Here is a 17,962-nt window from a genome sequence, read left to right as displayed (position 1 = left end):
GAAGGGCCTATTCTAAATAATTAATGTGTTTTAGGCTGGTTTCCTTTGTTTATATTCGGGTTGCCACTTAGCTGAATCCTTTCACTTGAATACCCTAAGCCAGTTTCTGGCTTGATATCTTTTTATTTTTTTTTTAAGATTTTATTTATTTATTTGACAGAGAGAGAGAGATCATGTGAAAGAGAGAGCACAAGCAGGGGGAATGGCAGGTAGAGGAAGAGGGAGAAGCAGGCTCCTCGCTGAGCAAGGAGCCCAATATGGGGCTTGATCCCAAGACTCTGGGATCATGACCTAAGCCGAAGGCAGACACTTAACCAAACTGAGCCACAGGAGTCCCAATAAATTGTAAACTTTAGAATTATCTCTAAAAGCAAATTATAACAGAGAGTTAATACCCAATAGTGGAGATAAAATGGAATAAATATCATTCAATCCTAAAGAAGCCAGAAAAAGGGGAAAAAGGAAACAAAGATAATGAATTTAAGCCAAATTATATTGATATTTACATTAATTACAAAAAGTCTAAATACTTCAATGAATAGGCAGAGATACTCAGATTGGCTAGAAAAGAAGATGCTATCTACTTGAACTTACTTTAAATACTAAGAGACACATAAATTAAAAATATAAAAGGTAAAATAGATATACCATGTAAACATTAATCAAAAGAAAGTTGGAATAGCCTATATTAATAATAGACAAGACAATTTTAGAACAAAGAATACTACCAGGGATAAAGAAAGGCATTTCATAATGTTAAAATGGTCATAACAATTTTAAGTGTTTATGCAGAGCTTCAAAGTATATGAATCAAAAACTGATGAAATTGAAAAGAAAACAACTCCACATTTTATAGTTGGAGATTTCAACATCTTTCAACAACTGGTAGAAGAACGATAGTATGGCAGAAACTATATATTCTTTTCGAGTACACATGGAAAACTCACCAAGAATGACCACATTGTAGGCAATGAGACAAGTCTCAATAAATTGAAAAATAGGCAAAATATACAGAGTATGCAAGTATATTCCACAGGAGAATTAAGTTAGAAATCAAAGAAAAATATCCAGAGAATCTCCAAATATTGGGATACTTAAATGACAGGTTTTCAAATAACCCATGAATAAAGAAGAAATGGCAGGAGAAATTGGAAGAGTATTTTGAGCTGAATGAAAATGGAAACACAACATATCAAAATGGATGGTGTACAGATGAATAGTGCTTAGAAAACATCAAATTCTTTCATTAGAAAAGAAGAAACATCTCAAGCGAATGATCTAAGCTTTTACCTTAAGAAAGCACAAAAGATGGGCAAACGAAACCCAAAAGAGGCAGTAAGAAAGAAATAAGAAAGACCAGAGATCAATAAAATAAAAATAAATAATAGAGAACAATCAATGAAACCAAAAGCTGGTACTTCAAAAAGATCAATAAAATTGATAAGCCTCAACAGAATTATCAGGAAAAAAAGAAGACACAAACTACTGATATCAGGAATGAGAGTAGAGACATTGCTATAGATCATAAAGACATATTAAAAGGATAAACCAATAAGTTTTTTACCAGTATGAATTCTTTACTCTTCTAAAGCCTCTGCCTTGAGTAAATGCCTTCCTACATTGCTTACATTGCAGATATGGGCTTTATGTAAGGGAATATAAACAGGTTTGGGGGCATCATGCTTTCATAACCTTCCTCCAGGTTGACATCAGCTCATTAATCATTCATCTTTAGAGGTTATCATTTTAAAACATATTTTGTTGAGGTGGCCGATTTAGCTCACTGTAAATGGTCTGGCTAGCTTGGTGAGGCACTCAGTGTTGAGCGGCCACCATTACTATACTTCAGGAGCTCCTTGAGGGATTCAGTTGCTGCTTCTGGCTGGTCATATCATGCTAACTTCCTCTTATGTGTGCTTTTCTGTCCCACGCTTTGGCAGATGATAACAGGCTTTCATTCCTCAATCTCACCTACCTTCCACCCCACCCCCCACCTGTCACCTGAGCCATTCTGCCCCCTAGCAGTGTCTTCTGGGGATGATGTCCCCTGGTGTTGTGAAGTTTAAAAACTGAGTGGCCTTATCCATGTAGCCAACCTTCTCCCCTACTTTTCAGGACTTGAAAGGTTACCAAAGATCTGAGGGAGTGCTTCTTGTCTCTCTGGTGGGCTGTACCATTTTTTCCCTCATCTACTCCCTACATCGTCAGCAATCAGAGATCCCTGGGGCTCAGGGGATCCCAAGTGGAGAGTCAATACCAGATTTTTTTCCCCTCAAGAGTCCTAGGCACTTTACAAGTGATTGCACTGGGAGGTAAGGTGAGGGGTAACTTTTATGGAAATCCTGCTTTCCTGAAATTCACTCAACAAATATGTATTGAGCATAAACCTAGGTGTCAAGTGCTATTCCATTGCTCTTACAACACATCAGTGAATAACATAGACAATTTCATGGAGTTTACATTCTGGATGGTGCCTCATTTTGTTGCCCTTCTAGCCTCTTTATATAGACTGTGTGTGTGTGTGTGTGTGTGTGTGTGTGTGTTTGTGTGGGGCATATTGGGGGATTTTTGTGTTATATTGCTGGTTATGCTACAATGATTTCTCGGAGTCAGTCCTAAAGGAGAAGGGATTGACTCCACACTTCAGATGTGATGTATTTACTGTTTTATGGTCCCAGTTATGGGCTGTAGTCACAGATTTAAGGAAATAGAAAAGACTCTACTTGACACCCTATACTACCATGTTGCATACAAGGATGTGGGGGCCCAGAGAACAAATAGATCTGAGTATCTTCTGAAATACATTCCCTCCCTACAAACTCCAGGCTGAGAATTGAGGTGGTTAGACAACAGGCAGGTAGATATATTATACTACATCTACAGAATGGGAAATGCTAAGTTCTTTTTCTTTCCTTTTTTTAAAAGTGTGTGTTTATAAATGTGTGTGGTAAACACTTAAAACCATACTTTCAGATAGTTTTATTTTGGCTTCAACTTCTACTGCTAAGTGCTTGATTCTTTTCACGTTTCCCAATTCAGAATTTCAAGAGAAAATATCTGATTGTTTGAATTCATCTTTTCACACCACCAGATAATGGGATATTGCTTCACTGGGAAGCTATAGTACAGTCCTCTTGTCTAATCAGCTGTAGTCATGACAGGAGGAGGCAGGACACAGGCCTAAATAGGGCTCCTCCCTCGAACTGGGGCTATGGGAGGCCTCTTCATTTTGAAAGGGCTCTGAACTGGCAGGGAACAAAACAAAAATTTGTCAAAATTACTATGAGCACCAACCCATATTTCTCTATATGAAATCCTGATATACTATGTTTAACTAAAAGAAAAAAAAAATATGACTTTTTTTTTCTCCCTAGACAGAAGCTGGAAGAAGATGGAGTCCCATCTAAGAGCTGAATCAGGCTCTTAAGAATGGCAAATTCAAAGTTTCAGGTCATCTTGTGGTGGTCAGGAGGTATATGGGTCAGTAGCTTCAGTTGATTCTCATTTGTCAAGTATAAGAGTGTGAAATACTAATTCTGCAAAGTGGCTTTGTAAATTGTGGAGAAGGTAGAAGAATTTTTGTGTTTTCAGTCTGTATATGTGTGTCCATGTGCATGCCTGCTGGAACTACTGCGTAGGTCCAGACAGGGTCTGCAGCTGGGCTGGTTTTGTTTACTTTGTGCTATTGCTGAGAATGAGGAACTAGGTGGCCCTCTAGGATGCTTCTGAAAAATCTTTTGGAAAAGAAAATGGTAGGGTGTTTCGGAACCACTTCTTCCTGTTTGGGTCTGATGGAATATTATGACAGTGCAGTGTGTTTTGAGCACTGTTTCAATCTGTACTTGTTAAGGCTCTAGACTTTTGGATTCAGAGTTTTTAGTTTAGATGTCACATATGGCTCTTAGAAGGTTTAGTTTGGTCAGCCTGGTATTTTGTGGTTGCTATTGCTTTAATTTAATTAGTTACCAACTGAAACTCAGGCCATTCTGAACCCCCCAAATTTCACATTTCCAGCTTCTGTTGGAAATTCTGGTCCTTTAAGACTTGTGTTCTTTCATGTGAGAGTTAGCTGACTTGAGCGCCTGCTGGCTTTCTAGATAAGCCTGGCAAGGGCCCTCTTGATTTTGTCAGTCAGACCCTACCAGCTTTACTCCTTTATGGTAACTCACTGGCTCTATAGGCATTTGGGTTTGTGACTCCAGCTTTAGAGAACAGCTGATAGCTGGCAGACAGTTCTGTGGAGGCAGGAAGCAAGGGGATAATCATGCTGCCTCTCATTTTGAAACCTGGTTCTTTGGCCTAGCTGAATGACAGCCGACAATATATTCCTAACTTTTCTAAGTCTCAGGTTTCTCATCTGCGAATGCAACCTCATAGGATTAATGTAATGATCAAATCAGCTTTAGCTTATCATGGAGTTTGGCGTGCAGTAACTCCTCTATGAATTGATATTAGCTATTTTCATTGATATCTTCAACTTTATTATTAATGTACCTGAGACTAGAGGGTAGCAGGGGAATATATGTAGATATATATGTATATCTATCTATCTTATATAATAATTTACATGTATATTTTCCCCAAGGTCAGAGATTATTTTATTCCCTTAGTAATTCCTCAAAATATTTTATGCCCCCTTCCCTTGCCCCTAAAAGTTATTCCTTTTACATACCTTTATTCCTATTGCTGTGAGGGCCTATTTTCTCTCATTCTGTCTTCAATGTTGATTATCTTTTCATGTATAATTCTTTTATTTCAGTTTCTGTATTTTAAAATCACACCAGCTATTCAAGCCTATTTTGTCTAGACTATGCATATAGACACTTAAGAAAATCATGAAATTAGAAAATACTAGTTGTATGTGGGGAAAAATCTTTTAATAAAAGGACTTTTATACTTTTAAATAGCATTTTATGATTATGTCCTATTTTCTTTGCTGTAATGTCCTTTATGATTCCTGTAGAACACACAGTAATATCTTGCAGGAGATTCCCCCTCATGCTGTTTTATTTTTCTTTTAAAGAAATAAGGGAAAAAAGTGGTTTAACTCATTTTTTCTTCTCTAGAGAAAATTAAATTATGCTTCCATTTTTCTAATAATTCGTTAGAAATTTACTTTATTAAACCTTATAACTGCTATAAACCTAAAATATTCTTGTTATACTGATAGATCAAACAAAAGTACTAAAAGCAAGCCTGCCATCTAATTCCAGATTTTATGTAAATTAGTAAATGTTTTCAGGATAAAGAAAAGTATACCTCAGATATTTTGGTGTAATTCAATTCAAAGTATCGTCCCTCAAAGAAAGATTAACCTGAGAATCTAGCCATACTTAAAAATGTGCGCCAGTGTTTATTTAGAATCCCTTCTATTTCGTTAGAAACAGGAACAGTAATTTCACCAGAAGGAAATAATACAATGCAAGTAAGTGTGACGCTCCTTTGATTGTTGTTCACTGCAGACATTTTGGATCCAAGGTAAGAATCCAAATGAGAAATAATAACAATCCATTCCCTGACGATTCATTTAAGTCCTGCTCAACTAGATGAAGGCTCCCACTGGGAGGAAAAGTGGCTGTTCCTCCTGGCTGGCTTTGCGTTTCTTTCAGTGCTCTAAAGAACTTTGTACGGGGGCAGCTTTGCTCTGGGTGTCAGGCTGCGGGACAAGAGTTGATGCTCACGGCGCCACTGACCAGGGCTGCTTTGCTGAAGCTCACAGGGCGCCCGTCAATCACAAAGTGACGGATGCAGCCTGTGAAGGGTCTGCCGGGGGCCAAGCGTGGTGTCAGTAGAGACTCTGGAAAAAGAGAGAAATGAAAACAAAGATTGCAGGTGAGCCCTTCCAAGCCCAAATGTCACTCTGGCACAAATACACGTAACAACTGCTCACATCATCAAGATGATTTACATGTCAAAAATGGAATCTCGTGATAATTTACTCATTTTCTCAGGAACTTTATCTGCCTTTGAAGTAATGTGAACATGTGGTAATTTTAAAGTTTTGCCATGTTTTCCATGATCAAAGTTCTGAGTGTATTTCAGCTATCTTCCAGGGCTGAAATTTCCCACTTACATATAAAAATTCAATAGTGAATTTTCAGGATCTACCTATGCTTATGCTTTTTAGAGTTGTCTGGGTCTCACTTATTTTGTGTGATTTACTGAGAAAAGGGGAAGGAATTTTAGCTTCTACACTATTTTTAGACTTGGTTAATGTTTCTGTTTAATTTGTATCATTACCCTTCACCCTTAAGCCTCCACATTTTTGCCAAGCTCATAAAATATAATGAGAAAATAATGAATTCACATAAGCTAAATTTTAATTTTTCTGAGCTCAGGGTTTAAGAACTATAAATAGGATAATGATAACTAGTCTAGGCTTTGTATGTCGTATGCCAGGGGAACTTTCTCCCCTTGTCTTAATTAGAGATCTAGAAGAAGCCTTTTGCTTATTAATTGTACAGATACAATTAAATGTGTTGGATGATAGAAGCAATATAATTTAAAGCAATTTAGAGAGCTTAGAAATATCCTGGAATTAAAATCCATTTAGTCAAAGCTTATTATTATGTACAAACAGCTATGTGAGCAGTAGCAGATAAAAGATGGAAAACAGTTAGAAATCACTAACTCAGGGAGGAACATAAAACAGAACAGCAAATTAAAAATCATCAAGCAGCTGTAATAAGTTTTCTAAGCAGTGTAGATTAAGACTATGCGGAAGCTTTGTACTGAAAATAAATCATGGAAATCGCATTTCATATTTAGAATGATAATTATGAAGTTTTAGATTTGGAAGGGGCTGAGAGATCACTTCCCTTTGTCTCTAGATCAGTATGACCATATATATTCTTCAAGGCTGCTCAGTGTAATTCATCATTTGAATAAAAATAAGTGAACAGGAACGACTATAAGGGGCAGAAACATCTATTTCTCCTGCCCATTTTGGAAACTAGTTTTAGAACATGGATTTTGATTCTGTTCAAGCTTACCACCCTGTGGTTCACGGGGAACATCATCTAGAGGAAATAATTTCATATAGAAATTATGGTCTTCATAATTCACCACACAATTTATGGTAGGTAGTGGCAGTAAAGTGGCCCCAGAACCCTAAGTAACTGATTAATAAAATCAAAACATGATTTTAAGAGCAAACGTTCCTCAGGTCAAAAGCTTGACTATATACAGAATAATGCAAGCTTTTCCGTAGAGGAATGATCAAATCTGTGCGTATGTGTGAACTACATTACCTTAACAATTTTTTTTATTTCTAATTTTGATTTTTAAATTATACAGTAAAATTGACTTTTGGGGAACATAGTTCATTAAATGCATTAACTTTTTATTGATAGAAATAGTATCAGGGTTCTGTGTGATATAAGAGAACTGGTTGAGATTCCAAGGGAATTCAGTGCCTATTATAGTGCCTATTATAAATTTATTTATACCTAGTTTCCTTCAGTTATTCTTTTTCATGCCTCAGTTTCTGATGTGATTTTAGTGGAGTTAATGTTGAACAGCTCAAAATCATGTAATTAATGACATTCATCTTAAATTATAATTGCTTTTGTTCTAGGCTTGCTGGCATGGCTCCTAGATGGAATTAAAAGCTGTAATGGTGCAGTGGTTAAGCTCCCCCTGGCCCACTAGTCCCTGTGAGCTGGCTCATAAGCTAAAATTTGCTGTTCATTATATGTCTCAGGCAGGCTGAACTCGGCTTCAGACACCTTGCCCACCCAGTCTGTGGCGCTTAACAACTCTTGTAGTGGGAGGTGATGGCAGCGTGTAATGCTGGGACCAGACTCTGAAAACAAACAAAAATCAAAGAGACAAATATTTGTTTGAATGATAGAGTAAGTGCTCTGTTGCAAAGTAAAGAACAAATGCTGTAAGTTCCATGAAGGAGGGCCATGCTTGTTTTGTCCCTCTCTCGGAGCCTAGCACAGTACTTAACAGACAATAAATGTTTGTTTTCTGTTGAAAGAAGTCACGTTACCAGGCAGCAAGGAGTGGACTATTTAACTTCCATGAAATCCTCTGGTAAGTGTCACAAAAGGGCTATGCACACATAGCACATTCTAGAGAGAGGGGCATGTGTGTGTCAGCAGAGGTCTGTCTGGGCTGAGTCCTCAAGGTCAATAAGGAATTAAACTGGGAGAAGAGTGGGAGAAGCTGTTCCTCAAAAAGGTACCAGGGGAGGAAAGCAAGAACATTTTTCCAGAAATTGAGGCCCCGTGTGTGATTTAAAGGCCTGGAGCAAGGTGGGCATCATTGAACATTGAGAGAACTGCAAGTCCCAGACAGCGTGGGGAGACCCCAGAGGCAGGGGAAGGAGGGGCCAGAGGATCAAGGACCTTGCTGAATTTGATCCTGGAAGCTCTTGGGAACCTGTGAAATATTTTAAATCATGTTGTGGTTTCCAGGAAGAGAGCAATGTACAGAAATATAAGAACTGAGGTGACGCATCTTCCACACTGCCCACAGGATGTTCTGTGGTGGCCTTTGCTAGAATCCCTTTCAGAACTGAGGCCAGGAGCAGGAGGAGAGGACTGGGGGATGGAGATGGGCGTGGATAGTGGAAGTAAAGAAAAGGAACGTCTCAAATATTTCATCAGGGAGTTACTGTTATTGTCAATACTAGTATTTGAAAAATTCACATTACAAACAGAGGAATGCTTAGTTGCTACTATTTTGTGAGTACCCAATTTGATCTGTGCTTTCTCTCTCTCTCTTTTTTCTGACTCTCTTAATTGAATTATTACTTGCCTTTACATGGGTCAGTCTAAAATAATCTAGTTAGGGCACAAGGAAAAACCATGCTAAGTTTTTCCTTAAAATCACCACCAAATTCCAGATGTAAAAGCTTGGTTTTCTCCTTCTTATCTCTCTCTGGCTTTAACATTCAGTTTTTCCCAGTTAGTGAAATGTGTGCAACACACACTTTCAACACAGGTCATGGTTCCTGCTCCAGAGGGTTAAAACAATTGTGGGGGGTCCATAAGAGTCCTTCTGTCACCACCCTGGATTATATACCATTCTTGGCAGATGAGAGCAGCAATGTTACTGATGATGTTTGCAGAATGGCATCTGGGAACCTCTCCTGGGGACTGTCACTACCTCGGAACAAAACAACTTATGGTCTGCAGCTGTTTTCACAATTCAGACTAATCTTGGACAGGGAGAACTGTGGATTCCCTTCTTTCTTAGTAAGGAAGGGGAATATTTATCAGCAAACTTTTAGTCCTCCAAGATTCCCAGATCCTAGAGCAGTATTAGTAAATGAGTTTTCTTTGTGTTAGAGAAAAAAATAGTGTGTGTGTTTCACTACGTGGATGTGAGGATATATAAAGGGAAGAGAGAAAAAAATAAGCATATATGGCAAAGGGAGGGTAGTATCTACCAGGCAGGAGGATGAAGTGTGGTGCTTATGCATTACTTTGTTCTAATCCTTGGATAAGGAGTCATAATCACCAGTATACTTTTTCCTATGAAAGGACGTTGTATATAAAATCCTTTGAGTTATTAGGTGAATTATGAAAACACATGGCTCCATTCTTAATACTATAATAACAATTGTAAGAACTTATTGTTTTTTGGATTTGGAAACATGTCCCTTTTAAAGAACTCTTACCTGGAACACCTCCAACGAATACAGGCTCCCTGTGATCAACTGGTTTTGGATTCAGGGGTCCAACCACATGGTTCACTTCAGAGTCCACATCCAGCTGAACCACATTGGAATCTCTAATAACTGAAATACCAGGAAAAGACTGGTCATAAATGGCACTGGAGTGATTAATTTTCACATGAAAGAGACTAATTTATAACAGTGATGGCTTTTATTTATTCCAGAATAAACCTCAGACTTTCTTCTATATCATTGAAAATGTCAGTGTCAAACCAAGCAATCCCTGTAACACTTTCCTTTGAAAGGGAGAATATTTAGGATACTCTGTTTTCTTCTTCATAAATTATGCATTATTTTAAAAAACTCCCGAAGACTATTTTGGCAGTATTCAAATTTTCAAATCACATATGGATTCGATATATACAGTAATATTTGATTCTCTTTTCTTGGCCACTTTTAGACTGTCACCCATCCCTATTTTATCATGTAAGTTAGAGTCTGAGCTCTTCCAAGCCATCATTCCACACGTGGGGATGTAGGCTCACTTTATGAAAGAAGCCCAAGACACTCGTTTTTCTCACCTGTAATTCTGTGCCATCTGCCATCACAGAGACTCTGCTTGGGCGTTACTGAGGTGGAAAAGTCTCTGATGCCATTGTTGACTTTCACTAGGACCTGAAAAAGACAGGATACGTTATATAGTTTCATTTTTCCTCATAGAGATAAAACTAGATTTCTTAAATTCACCGCAGAGAAGCAATGCTTTATCTGCAAACAATTAGCTTTGCAATGTGAACGCAAGGGGTCACTCTTCGGTAGGCTATAGACAGTAAACTGTTCCTAGGCGAGAGGACAGACTAGTAACAGGAGAGAAGCTGGGGGAGAGGAACAACAAGAGGATAAAATGAATGCCTTTAATTTTTACGGATTGAATGTGTTCTCCAAAGCAGGTTAAGGTATTGGTGGGGGGCGTGGACTGTGGAGCCAGACTGCCTGGGTTCATATCCCAGTGCCCCCATCACCTCACCCTGCCTGTTTTCGCACTTGTGAAACCTACCTCACAGAGCCACTGGAGGGCTAACGGAGTCCGTCTGTATTTAGAATAGTACTTGACACACAGTGAGCACGATATAAGGATTTTATCATTATATGGTTTAATAGTACCAGAACTCAAATAAAAATCAGTTCTATTAAGTTAGGGGCAGTAATGAAAATATGCTGCTTTCTCCATAATATTTAGTCGAACACTTCCATGAATATTCTTTGGTCATACTTTTTCAGGATGAAAGTGGTGCTTAATTATAACAATCTTTTTATTTCTAGCAATTGAAAATAATATATATGTGTATATGCAGATATGTATATATATACACCTGGTATGCAAATATATTATAGATAGAAAGATAGATGCTTTAGTGTTTGTTCATTTTGATAGCTGGATGTGTTTGCTGCTCTCACTCGTTTAAAAATGTTTTCTTCCAATTCTTTCATTAAAACCTTTTAATTCCGTTGTTATTGTTGATTTTTTTTTTTTAGCTTTACCACATTTTCACGGCTCTGTGCTCTAATCGAATCAATTCTCAACATAGGAATCTGAATCTAAGTACTGCCTGCATTTAAATTTCATGTGTAGCTTCCCCATTATTTTTTCCCCCCCCAGTTAGGAAAGACTGATGGAATAACTCTGTGAAATAAAAATGCTTCCGACCTAGCATTCAAGGGCAGAGAAGACAGACTGTTAAACAGTTTTTGACCCACTACCTGCCCCTTCTTCATGTGAACATTTAGGTACTCTCCGTTGACACTGTGGCCATGAACAAGGGTTCCGGAACTGCTTCTGGGACGGACTTCAAATGCAATCTCAAACTTCAGTCCAATATTGAAAGACTCATCTGTGGAGAGAAATATTAGCTCTTAAGAGCAGCAGCCTAAATTTTGTAACCGTGGTGTGATTTCGTAATTATACATTTTTATACTCGTTTTTTGAAAGTGTGACACCTTTTTTAATAGGCAAGCCGCAAGTGGCATTTTCCATGTCAGACACACGGTGGAAAGCTCCGTGAGGGTCTGAGATAACTAGCACGCCACTCCAGCGGTGGGCCGTGCGGTGGGGACAGCACGCCGAAAAGGTGCCATGCCTCTTTTCTCAGGGGAGGAGAAACCGATTACAACCAGAAGGACCGTTTACTCTTTCACAAGCGAGGAGGAGAAAAGAGCAACCTGGGCAGAGGAAGAAGTCTGAACACGAGTGCGGAGGCCGGGACACTGGGAGAGCACTGTGGAGGCCAGTGCGGCTGGACCAGGGCAAAGCGAGGCCGGCGAGTGAGGAAGGCCACAGGGGAAGGGTGCGCCTACTCAAGTATGGGAGGTAGACTTTGTTTTGCCGTCACTGAGCAAGGGAGCTGACTTGATCCGATCTGTATCTTAAAATAAGTCTTAATAAAGATCACTGGTGCTAGTGCCGCGGAGCATTTCAGGGGCTCTTGCCGTGATGCCAGAAAGTGAGTTCTTACTGAGAAGGGCCGTGCTCACTCCAGGAGCTGCGATGCCAACCTGGGCATCCTAATAATATTCACTTGACATGTCTCCTTATCAATCACTTTTTAATTTTTCCTGCTATTAGTTAATGTTTATGGAGAACATAAATTGTGCAGGTTGCTATGCATTTCAAGCTGTCCGAGGCTTTGAGTTCTTATCACTGAAATCCAGTGAGAGGCTGAGAGATAGGAGCGTAGGTGCTTTATTGTGGATAAAGGAGGAGAAAGGAAAGTAAAATCATGAGCTAGACAAAGAGAGGAAAGACGACCTCCGGTATTCTATTGGACACGGGGGCGGCGTGGGAAGCTACACTTGACTGCATTGTCATGTCTTTATTCAGGGGATGTTGAGGGTTCCAATCCCGATGCCTTCCTCATACCTAATGTTTGCTCTATAGAGTATTTGTTGGAATGGCTTGGGTGGTGATTGTGTATAGTCTGTTAGGACTTTGTGTATTTATTTTTAGAACTATTATGTTCCATTACTTGGCATAGGGACTGACATGCCAGACGCATACAATAAAAACTTGGTTGAATGAATGAGAGAGTAATAGTTAAGGAGAATACAAGTCCAGAAATACAATTTCTGAAGGATGGGGCAGCAGGGCAAAGGGAGGAAGGGGAACTTGCTTTGGGAGGGACAACGGATCACTCTAAGAGGGAGCAGAGAAAGACGAGAGCAGGGTGGCTCAGAGCCGACACAGATTAGACCACAGAGCAGCACCGGAAATCCTAAAAGGGCCAAGATGGGCTACATCTACACCAGAGGGGTGGCAGCTGTGGAGAAGCTCTGGTCAGGGAAAGCAAACAGGGATGGGCACGCCTGCCTGGTTGGGCGTGGCAGGAGGGGACAAAGGGGATCCCCCAGAAAGAAGCCATTTTCTAGGGCTGAGTGAGTTTGGCATTCTGACGTTTTAACTCTCAGCCCAATTTCCCTGTCAGCCACCCCCAGGAAAGAAGTATTTATTTCATGATTCATGTTTTGTGCAGAAGTCACTGTTACCTAGAACCACGTATCCTCCTTCTGTTGAAAAGTAGGTCCCTGTTTCCATCGGACCTTCAAAACAAGGGGTCACGCTGAATGTCTGAGAAGCAGAGGTGATGGACGCCCCGTTGAGCTGAAGATTGCCGAGACAGCCACTGAAACTGTAGACCGAGTTGATCTGAGGGAAGAAGACATTTCTTAAAATCCATTTTCTCAACATGCACGGGTGCGCACCAAAGGGAAACAAAACGAAGGGATTCGAGTCCTGAGAGAAACGACGCAGTCCCCTGTCTTATTTATCTAGCTGCTGAAGGGTCAGTTGTTTTCCAGGTAGTTGCTGCTTTAATGAGTTCTTTGAAGCTGGGATTTTGTATTTGATAATGTCAGCCTGCAGTAATTAGCTATGAACATTTTTACATACACTATGACAAATAAGTTGCAGCTATGGTTTTGAAATTAAATATTAGAACTATCCTTGTTTGTTTTCCTTCAAGAATGACAGCAGGCCCCCAAATCACCTAATGCTGATGAGGGCTAGCGAAGTTCTTAACCGTTAAATCTACCATGGTTAAATAAACAGCAGAAAGCTTGCATTTCTGGCTCCATTAACTGATCTTGTGGTCGAACATTTATCATACCTCAGGATGTGAAACTCGGGCCTCTTCAGACAACTGATTTCACACTGCTTTGGAAACCTTTCTTTTAAAGGAGTTGTCATGAAATTGGGGCTACTTGCCTAAAATCTCATTATAACATGCACTCCCCCCTTTTTTGGCTTTATCCACATATATTAGGGAATCTTAGAAATGCATCAGTTCTTTTGTGCTGAAGTCAAATCTATATTTATGTTAAGAAAGATTTAGTCCTTTGATGCATTCCCTTTATTGCTAAATATTTTTGTAAAGGTGCAATATTATTAACTTTTAAAGTACAAAAATAACATGCTTTTTACTATAACCCCCGCTTCTCCCCTCCCCCCAGGGGTAACCACACTTCCTTGCACATTTACAAATCGTGTGTGTGTGTGTGTGTGTGTGTGTGTGTGTGTATGTAGGAAACAAAAATGAAATCATAGTCTACAGAATGGCCCCAGAGTTTTTTGTCACTCAATGATATATAATGGAATGACATTCTTTCTTCTATTTTTTTTGTATTTTTTACACTAAAATCATGTGCACTTGCTGAACAAATAAGCATCTCCTTGAGACATAACTTCTCATGACAGTTTAGACCTCTGAAACTGTTTCATCTCATCTCTACCTTAGAATCCAACGATCCCTTCTGACTTTGTAACGCCAGAGGGCAGACAGACATCCCCTGGGGCAATACTCACTTTGATAGCCTATATCCAGCGAAACTACAGTTCTATTCTTGCCAGTTTGCTGATGGTATAGCGAGGTCCTGGATTAAATAGTTTTCTGGCTCTAAAAGCCAGTGGCTCGACCTGGTCATGCCTGGCTTACCTGGACATTTTTCACGGCCCTTCCAGGAGCCACACCTCCCAAATAAATAGGACCCTTGATGTTCCAGGCAGCTCCACTAGGAGGAAGACTCTCTTCTAGGACTCGAAGGCCATCAATGATCAGTCGGCCACTGCTCTTTTCCCGAATAAATATCACCTGGATGGAGAGAAGGACAACAGCCCATGTCAAGTGCATCCCAAGATTCGGGGGAAGGCTCAGGTGCCTCTTCTCCAAACTTTGCTATTGCAGTACTGTGGAAAATCTGCAGAAGTTCTTTAAAAAAACTGATCCTTTCTCTGAAGGTCAAGAGATTGTTTTTTCCTTTAAAGCTTGATTTAAAGCTACAGGCTTAATTTCTGGATACAGCTTACATGTATTTAGTAGAGTTCTCAATGAAGTTCTTGGCAGCTGGCCAGCGCACTTGGTTTCTCCCTTTCCTAAATTTATGGTGATTAATGCATCTTATGTTTCTTACTCTTTCCATTATGTAACACTGATTTGCTTCAATATTTAGATATTCTCCCTGTGGTATCCTAGCTTCCTAACAGATTTTTTCTTCACTTTGTATCTTCCATGGCTTAGTCTATAAAAGACACCCAGCAATTGTTGTTGAAATTTAGAAACTCACAGGCAGTGGGAAAACAAGTGAAAAATTGTTAGAAATTAAACTTCAGGTTACGTTTGCCATTGGCCCTTTGGTGAAAATAATTACACTAAAAAAAATTACATGCAGCCTGTATCTCTTTTTAAATAATATGCTTCAAGATTTTTATAAGGAATTAAAAAAATTTTCTCAAAAATGAACTCTGAGCATATGGCAACAGAATTTTAAAATGGGTGTTTCTAGAGAGACCAATAGTGGGCATTAATGTCAGTCCATTTGACAATTGTGACTATTTGCTGGTAATACTCTTCTCTGCCTTCAACTCACATCATGCCACAATCCATCATTGTATTTCTCTTGGCTTCTAATCTTCAGTTTCTTGTGGCCAACATTAAACATGAAAACCAAGCGGCCGTGGGCTAAGAATAGAGTCATGAAGTCATTCTCTTCTTGATCTGAGACATAGAAAATCATCCCATGGGAGGAACGAGTTTTCAGACGAATGGAGAACTGAGATCTGGTAAAGGAAAAGAAAAAGCTTACTATCCGTAAAATGAGACTGAGGGCTATCTCTAGTTTCCCACAGCAACATAGTGTAAGGAAGAATGAGTAGCCATTCTATCGAATCCCAAGCAGCATTACTTCTCATTATACCTTAGTATTATTCATGAATATTGGGAAAGCATGACTAACTCAAAAATGTAAATCTTTCCCTACTTCTTTATAGAGCAGGGCTACATTCCACATTTAAGGAAGCATTGTTTCACTTAAGGATCATAACGTGTCTTGCTTTGAAAATATGGTTGCACTGAGTTTGTTCATGTGGACAAAATACTAGTCCGTAATTAATGTGCATATAGAAGTTTGCATAGAAACAATATGATTTGTGTGCTATCTAAAATACAGGTTCAATTTGTCTTTCCCAGGAAAAATTAATCAGTAGATATCACAGGCCAAAAATAGCCATCAGAATGTGTAGGAATTAAACAACACCTTCTAGGCATTTAGCTCCAGGCCATATAGATAAGATACATTTATTAGGCTAATTTCTAGTTTGATTTAACTCTAAATTCTTCCCAGTGAATACAAAATACTGATACTGCCTGTTGGCAAATAGCAAATTAGAAAGCAGTAGAGGTCACTTACTGACTCTACGGGTGTTTGAAAGAGATATAAGACCTATATAAGAATATTTGGGTGCTAACACTAGAAAAAGAAATCTTCAAAGTGCTAAGTAACCTGGAGATTTGCAGAATACTGGGAAGAGGTGCTGGGTTTTACGGATAGCTTGAGGGCTAGCTGAGATACAAGTGGTTTTTGTGTTTTTAGTGTCCTTACTAACCTTCCAGCGGTTCAGAGGCACCCCCATTTTCAATTCGAAAGCAATTTATATGGGGGGAAGGAAGGTAATATCAAGGTTAGATGATGACTCATTTGAAATGTGCCCCATGTTCCTTTCTTTGATTGCCTTTCCTTTTTGATAAAAATACAGCAAACTCCTAGGAGACTGCTGTTTTATGCATCTTACTTTTGGGAAGAAAGTCACAGAGAACGTAATATATTGGAAAGTAAGAATCGTATACTATTTAACATTTATTTTGGTGATAAAATAATAGGATTAAGCGGCACAGAAAGGAAAGATCACAGGAAAAAGATGGCATGTGGCAAATTAAGTCCAGCCATGGCCTAAAGTTTCTGGAAGGATAGTGTGTTACTTTACTTTTCACCAAAATCTCCTTTTAAGTGTTCAAACTCTTGGCGGCTGTTGGCTGTCCCTCCATACTGATAGGCGTGCTCTATTGCTCTAGGACTGTTGGAAAGGTGGCAGTAAGAATCCCTTGGAACATTCCTCTCTGGGAACTTTAGGCTGGCAGGATCCCCCGAAGGTGCATCTTTACTTTTCTCTCCCTGTAAGAATAGGAAATAAATCATATTAAGGGATAAAACTGATATACTAGTAGCAAGCGTTCCTTTGTGATTTCTTTATCATTAATAAAAATAAAAATAAAATAATACTGAAAGCGTATATTATTTGTGCATTTTCCATTCATGAAATATTAGGCCCCTCTCTTTCCTTAAGCAGATGACAGCAGGAGCTGTAGTATTAAACAAACAAACAAACAAACAAATGAAAACACAGTATGTTAACAAATCCAAAATTCTAGTCTGTGATAGTAGAGCAGAGCTAACCTGAAGCCACAGGGATAACTGTTCTATCATTTAAATTAAATGCACATCTTAGCCAATGGTGACAAATGGAAATATTGACAATAAAATAACCCTGTGGAATCAATCAATAAAACCCTCATATCATAGACAACAATATTTCTTTAACACACCATTATTATTTATATAGGCTGTTACTAACATACTTAGTAATAACACCTTCAAAATATTTAAGAATATTTTTGGTGATAAGTAGTAAACTTTTATGTGACAGGATATAGAACAGTTACCTTGTGCTCCTAAAATTGCACTGCTGATTTTAAAATTAAGAGCTGTGAGACTATAGGCTAATATTTCATGGTTATTTAGTCTTAATTTTTGAAGCAAAATTAAAGTAAATGCAAATAAATCTGATCATCCCATCGTTGTATTCATTTATCCAAGCAAATATTTATTGAATACCTACTAGGTAAAAATGACGTGGAAGGAAATGAGTATTTCTGCATGCCCTCCACGGGCAGTGTGTGATGGGGAAGAGAAAGGTGAGTGAAAGGTGAGTTTCTTTTTTTTAAGGAATTG

The 17,962-nt window shown here is 38.9% G+C and overlaps 1 protein-coding gene across 3 annotated transcripts in view; it reads right to left on the bottom strand.

The window, feature by feature from the left end:
• Positions 1-5,328: 5,328 nt before the first annotated feature.
• Positions 5,329-17,962, bottom strand: part of LAMA4 (laminin subunit alpha 4) — a 153,046-nt gene continuing 140,412 nt past the window's right edge. For all 3 annotated transcript variants that reach the window (XM_078054852.1, XM_078054850.1, XM_078054851.1), the window contains 8 exons: positions 16,938-17,125; positions 15,545-15,734; positions 14,614-14,769; positions 13,169-13,328; positions 11,390-11,520; positions 10,210-10,303; positions 9,632-9,751; positions 5,329-5,797 (listed from right to left, as the gene is read on the bottom strand). In XM_078054852.1, the coding sequence (XP_077910978.1) occupies positions 5,652-5,797; positions 9,632-9,751; positions 10,210-10,303; positions 11,390-11,520; positions 13,169-13,328; positions 14,614-14,769; positions 15,545-15,734; positions 16,938-17,125 (1,185 nt within the window). In that variant the 3' untranslated portion in view covers positions 5,329-5,651. The remainder of the gene's footprint in view (positions 5,798-9,631; positions 9,752-10,209; positions 10,304-11,389; positions 11,521-13,168; positions 13,329-14,613; positions 14,770-15,544; positions 15,735-16,937; positions 17,126-17,962) is intronic.

The sequence above is a fragment of the Halichoerus grypus genome, chromosome 9 (genome assembly GCF_964656455.1).
Source record: "Halichoerus grypus chromosome 9, mHalGry1.hap1.1, whole genome shotgun sequence".
Classification (NCBI taxonomy): Eukaryota; Metazoa; Chordata; class Mammalia; order Carnivora; family Phocidae; genus Halichoerus; species Halichoerus grypus.
The sequence above is the reverse complement of the archived record's forward strand: the minus strand, read 5'-3'. Positions and strand labels throughout refer to the sequence as shown.